This window comes from Styela clava, chromosome 7 (genome assembly GCF_964204865.1).
Source record: "Styela clava chromosome 7, kaStyClav1.hap1.2, whole genome shotgun sequence".
Lineage (NCBI taxonomy): Eukaryota > Metazoa > Chordata > Ascidiacea > Stolidobranchia > Styelidae > Styela > Styela clava.
In genome coordinates this window covers 11,258,344-11,264,911 of record NC_135256.1, presented here as the reverse complement: position 1 = coordinate 11,264,911, position 6,568 = coordinate 11,258,344, and the positions used below count along the sequence as shown (strand labels likewise).

Here is a 6,568-nt window from a genome sequence, read left to right as displayed (position 1 = left end):
GGGTATGAATACAAAAAATTTAGCAATAACATATATGGCAAGCATATAAATCGATAGAATTAGGATTCAAAAATTTATCATGGGGAGATGAAAGTCGATAAGACCACCTAACTATGTCGTTTACGGTATAGGATTAGTTAGTGAGGTACGTAATTGTTTCAGATGCATGGATTTGATAGATCTTATTACAGTATTACACGTATAAAATTTACTTTTCTGTTTTTTTTTAGGAAGATAATATAATACTGTAATAAAATATACCGTAACCAAAAGTACATAAACATAACAATCATTGAGTAAATCCGTTATTCATTTATCATATGTTCATTCCATCAGTGTTTGAGTTGTTGATCACATCTTCTTTCCATTCAATCAAATTTTAGTATATCAGTATATTGAGTTACCGTACCGGTACGATATATTTATGTAGAATAAAATTAAAAAAAACTAAGTATACGAGACATTTCATTATTTTATTTATTATTATTTAAAATTATTAAGCATATATATATTTTTCTGCTTTTTCTCTGAATTTCAACCCATCCTACGAATTATACAGCGAACCACAGCCATCAGTCTCTTGTTTGTCTCGGGGCGGGCATATCTCAGTAAATATCAACATGCTGAGATGGGTCATCGTAAGCTCAAATTCTGAAATTATATAGACTAACTCAACCATTGAAATTAGAAGATCTGTTTAGAAGATGAGATGATGAACTCGGCAATATATATGATATTTTTCAAATGCTGAAATGTTATGCTCGTTTTGCACGAAGAAGCTAAACACTGAGAAATACTGTGCCCGCCGTTTATTAACGAAGGGCACAGCCTCTAGCCCTCGACGCCCATTCTATTTATTCAAGCAATGAATTTCCTTCTGCGGTGCACGGAGTTGGAAATGTAAAAGATTTGAATTATGCCTTCGACTGTACGAACTCGGCAAAGTGCTGGTATGTTTGGGCAGAAGTGAATATTTTGTAATAGGATATACATTTTCACAACGGATAACTGAAAGACGTTTGAACAAGATGGTGACAACCCGGATAAAAGAAAGGCGATCAAATAAACTGGTAAACCACTGCCTACCGCCCAGTTACCAGCCTAGGTCGCAAATAAGGTCAACCGGGTAATGTTTTCACCGGTATGTTAGTCGTTGGTTTTCACAGAAGGAAACTTGGATTTCGAAGGAAGAAACCATAGTTTACTAAATATAGTTCGCTCACGGCCGGTTCGCTACGCATGAGTGATGCGTTACTACATCATCAGTTTGCTATATTTTGAAACCCACGGAAAAGGATTTCCGTTTGAGTTTATTTGCGTATTTGGAATGGTTTTGTTGGTTGAAAGAACGGAAAAGATATACTTAGGCATTAGGATCTCCCAACTCTCTCGAGTCCATTCATAATTTCAAATTTAAACATTTCTCTTTATACTTACTCTCTCGTTTCGATTTACGTTTCCTAATTTTCCTCTGTACGTATTCAAATCTAGCTAAATTATTTGACGTTTTTTGACGTCATCTGCTGCTGAACTCAGCATTTATGGTGTCGCTGACACGATGACTTTACAGTCTTTCGTGACTCCTCGTTAATTGCAGTTGAAACATCGTGTATCTGTTTTTTTTCTTTTGCCTTGATTTAGTATTGTTTGTGTTACAATGTTTCATGCACGACGAAAATAAATTATATGAATCTGAATCTGATAAATTAAGGGGTCGTGGCATCCGCCAATCATCTCTGCGTCGGTACCATAAATTATCAAAGTGGAGTAGGGGCAGAGTATTTCTGCTGTTCTGTGATTGCATTAATTGGATGGTAATCAAAGATATATACCAGAATTATAGCACAAAAGTAAGAATTCAGATATTCCCAAATAGGGATGGGCGATATGGAATACCGAATCCGGCGGATTTGAATCCCTAGGTCTCGCTCTTCGGCTCCGTGCGTCAATTTTTGTATTTCGGATTTATTAATCAGGGACGAGCGTTTGCCACATTTATTTTGCGCTTCTGATGAAATACATATATCTTGGATTTCGAATCGCTGATGAATCCGTTCATATCGCCCAAGCGCGACACACGCCTGGTCGAGTGTCGGGCGCTATTTTAGTCGAGGATAAATTAAAAAAGTTGTGATGATAACTAAAAATCAAAATTTGGTAACAGAAATGATTTTTTCTCAAGATGTTATTATATATGTGAATTTTGCTTGCACAATACATTCAAGGCACAAGACATTCAAACAATATACAACGATATCATATTAGTCCGATAACCTACGTCCTACATCCTCCTTAGACATAGGCTACAGCCAGATAGCCGAGGAATCGCGTTGAGAGAATACCATGACGTACAACCCAAGCTTAATGAGAGAACTGTGTAACATAAATAATCAAGGACGAAAAAACGTGAGCGAACTATATAAAGATAACTATGAAGAAACAACCGGCCGATTACGTGATCCAACGTTTAAGATCGAGAAGGGTGGTCATATTTTGTAAGTCGGTATTCGTACGAACCAATGGGAGTTGCTAATTTTAAAATTTACAATTAAAAGTCCCAATAAGATTTTGAATTTTGCAGCTGAACACTCGGAAGTTGGGCATCGCTTCAAAAATCCATATCTTTCAATGATTACGTCTCATTTATGACAAGACCATCACAAAATGTCCGCGCTCGAAATCCTGATGGTTAACTCTTTAGTGGCTACTTGTTATACTGTTTAATTATGCAGATACTGTTACATTTTGAAGGCAAATAAACATACATACATATTTATTTGATTATGGAATATAGTATTTTTATATTGTAATTTGGTTCCATTCCATTTGAACCCACGTACATTTGAACCCATGACAATTACACCTGTATGATATTGCACCTATGGAATTTTTTTTGTTTCACGGATAGTTAAACCCATACTAACCCTAACCCATGGGTTTTAGCACCCGCATATAGATTGAACCCGTGGATATACGCACGAGTTCAAATGTACGTGGGTTCAAATGTACGGTCACCTTGTAATTTATATCTGTATATAATCCCAGAATACCATACATATTTAAACAACAAGATGAAAGTACAAGTCATTGTGGTGTAACTTGGAAAGGGTCAGTAGAGGTCTAGAGGGGAACAGAAGATTCACATCAGAAGATTATTCGTCCTCATTTTCAAGTTCATTGAGCGTTATTCTCAAGATGTTTATTCAATTACCTGTATTGCAGCACATTCTAATAATTGAATATTTAACAGATATATAACATAGATAGATATATATTTCAAAAAAGCTGATCCATATCAAAGCTTGCCATTTCAGGTTCTAATCTTATGGAGCATTCTCATGTGTGTTATTATTTCTCGCGGTTTCTCACCAGTTGCTCACAAATCACACAGACAAAAGAACGCAATAAAATTACCCAGAACGGAATTCAATACCAAAATCCTTAGCAACCCCGACAAGATTACAGGAACATTAAGAACGTATTTTGTTAATTCATATGCATGTGAGTCCGTATTTTCGCCCCAATCACGACATCCGAAAAAGTGGCGATTCTGCTAGGTCTGACTTTCGGTTGGTCAGCAATTTGGAACAATTAACACTTATCAAATTTACAATGTTTGTTATTATCTATGACGAAAAGCGGTGTTTTCAAACACCGACGCGGCCTGTCCGCACCCTCGCGTCTTTTGTTCGCCCTTTCTGACAGGCGGAAAAAACCTTTGCACGATGCGTTTTTCACGCATCGAAGGTGTGAAGAGTGTCGATATAAAAACAACTAGAGAACGATTGGATTCATACAGTTATCAGTGACTTCCAATCGATTTTAGCTCGTCAACAATATTGAAATAAAATGCCGAACACAAACACTACGAAATACACAGCAAAAGAAGAGCTTCCTGATTTATCAAAGCACAATAATCACATGGCAAAATGCTTGACTGAAGATATTTACAAGAAAATGAGATCTCGCCAAACTCAGAATGGATTCAGTATCGATAACGTTATCCAAACTGGAGTCGATAATCCAGGTAAACACTCAATACTCACTTATTTTTTTTAAATTTTTCACAAAATCTGTCCATTATATTCATTTGGATACTTACACACTTTAATGCTTTTCTCAGGCCACCCATTCATCATGACTGTCGGATGTGTAGCGGGAGATGAAGAGTCGTATGAAACGTTCGCTGAATTATTTGATCCAGTGATTCAGGCCAGACACAACGGATATAAGAAAACAGATAAACATAAGACAGATCTCAATCCAGAACATTTAAAGGTAGAATATCCGACTAAAAATTGAAACGTTAAATTTGTTTAGTTGTGTCTGTCAGTAGAATAATCGGTATTAATTTCAAACTGCTGTTGCCTCATAATGCAGTATGATTTCAACATGCTATTTTAGGGAGGAGATTGCTTGGATGAAAAATACGTTCTTTCATCTCGTGTACGAACTGGAAGAAGTATCAGAGGTTTGTGTCTTCCACCACATTGTAGCCGTGCAGAGAGACGAAAAGTGGAAGAAATATCTTGTAAAGGTAAAATCCATGTCCTACTGTGAATTAAATTTGCAAATTTACAGTAATTAAAAGCGGTGTTATTCATTTTTAGCTCTCGGAAAACTCGGTGGTGAACTAAACGGAAAATATTATCCGCTTTCAAAAATGACAGATAAGGAACAAGAGCAATTAATAGATGATCATTTTCTTTTTGATAAACCTGTTTCACCGTTGTTACTCTCCGCTGGAATGGCGCGCGATTGGCCCGATGCAAGAGGAATATGGTAAATAGTGCACTTTCCTAAAAACTCAAAATTGAAAAAAAATTTCTTTAAATAAAAATTATTCATAAAACTCAGGCACAACGACAAGAAGAACTTCCTTGTTTGGGTAAATGAGGAAGATCATCTAAGAGTGATTTCAATGCAGAAAGGTGGAAACATGAAAGAAGTCTTCACCCGATGGTGTCAAGGATTAGGAGATGTAAGTTGGCTTACGGAAGCGTTCACCATTATATACTTCGAATGAATTGGTCATTCATATATTTTCTCATTTCAAGATTGAAAAGCATATGAAAGATCTCGGGCGTGAATACATGTGGAATGAACATCTTGGTTACATTCTTACATGTCCAAGTAATCTGGGCACAGGAGTTCGTGCTGGTGTTCACTTGAAGATTCCACTGTTTTCTCAACAACCAAAATTCGAGGAAGTTCTTAAGAAACTTCGTTTGCAAAAACGTGGTACAGGCGGCGTTGACACTGCAGCTGAAGGAGGTACCTTTGATATTTCGAATGCTGATCGTCTCGGATTCTCTGAAGTCGAACTTGTACAAATGGTTGTGGATGGAGTCGAATTTATGATCGAATGTGAAAAGAAGTTGGAACAAGGTCAAAGTATTGAAGAGGATATCCAGCAACTTAAACAGAAATAACCTCGATTGATATATGTACGAGTATATTTGTATTCTGTAATGGTAACAATTGATTCTATCTTGTTATGTATATGTTGTGGTCAAATTCAGTAGTTATAACATTCATAAAGTTAGTTCACATTTGCTACATTTTATTATACGACATTATGACGCATAATTTTCAGCAATAGTGTACTATTTCTTTATATTGTCGTATAAACAGTAATAATAAATTGCAAAATACACTCAATTTGAATATTTTCAGTTCATATTTAAACTGTATCTGCTTATATATAAGTTTATAGCCCCGTGGAAAATGAGTCATCATGCAGTTGCTCAAATATGATAATCCCATATCCAATGTAAAAATTAAATTGTATTTACGCAATTACATAAACAAATAACCGAATAAAGTTGTTATCTTGTTACGTAACGCTTAGCATTCCACCAATGACCACGGTAATTCCTTTGTCGGAAAACTCTGACAAACTATGAAAAATTAATGTTTGTCAAGATAGTGCGGTTCTCACAAAAAAAGCAGCGCAAAATTACGTTCCTGCGACCAGAACTGCGGAGTCGGAGGGTGGCGTATTTTCATTGATGTCGAAGTAATATTTTCAAACTCTCCGGAGTCGGAAACAAAATTTCATACTTTTCATGGTGATAATCGAAATTTTCTACATGAACTAGTGAAAAATATAAAGTTTTCTAAACCTTTCCGAATAGTTTATAAAGAAGGCTTGCATATACGCCAAAGTTTTTATTATGCAAATTTAATTTCTTGAAGAGTTCGGAACTGAAGTCGGAGACGAAATTGTCATCAAACTGGACTCTGGAGCTATCAACCCGAATTTGAGTATCGGAGTCAATTAGAGATTTCCCCCCATTACATTTCCTTGCCAGCAACGCTATATTCTTCCGAAAGTCTATTCGCTCGCTCAACAGTTCGTACAGGCTCATGGTTCTTAAAAGATTTCTCGCAAAACTGAGTCGCACAAATGTTCGTTCCTTTCAATAACAATAAACACTCTCGCAAACAAAACGATCGCGCAAAATTTTGTTTCTGCTAATGTACGTTTATGCGAAACTGATTTCTCGTAGTAATTCGTTCTCGCTAAACTACATTCGCGGTTGTCGCAGCCACCCTATTCAAAAAA

General features: G+C 36.2%; 1 protein-coding gene across 1 annotated transcript; it reads left to right on the top strand.

The window, feature by feature from the left end:
• Positions 1 to 3,788: 3,788 nt before the first annotated feature.
• On the top strand, positions 3,789 to 5,824 carry LOC120328569 (creatine kinase, testis isozyme-like). The gene is made up of 6 exons (XM_039395098.2): positions 3,789 to 4,027; positions 4,124 to 4,278; positions 4,405 to 4,537; positions 4,611 to 4,782; positions 4,858 to 4,981; positions 5,058 to 5,824. The coding sequence occupies exons 1-6, from the start codon at positions 3,850 to 3,852 to the stop codon at positions 5,430 to 5,432; spliced, it is 1,137 nt and encodes a 378-aa protein (XP_039251032.2). The 5' UTR covers positions 3,789 to 3,849; the 3' UTR covers positions 5,433 to 5,824.
• The last annotated feature ends 744 nt before the right edge of the window (positions 5,825 to 6,568 follow it).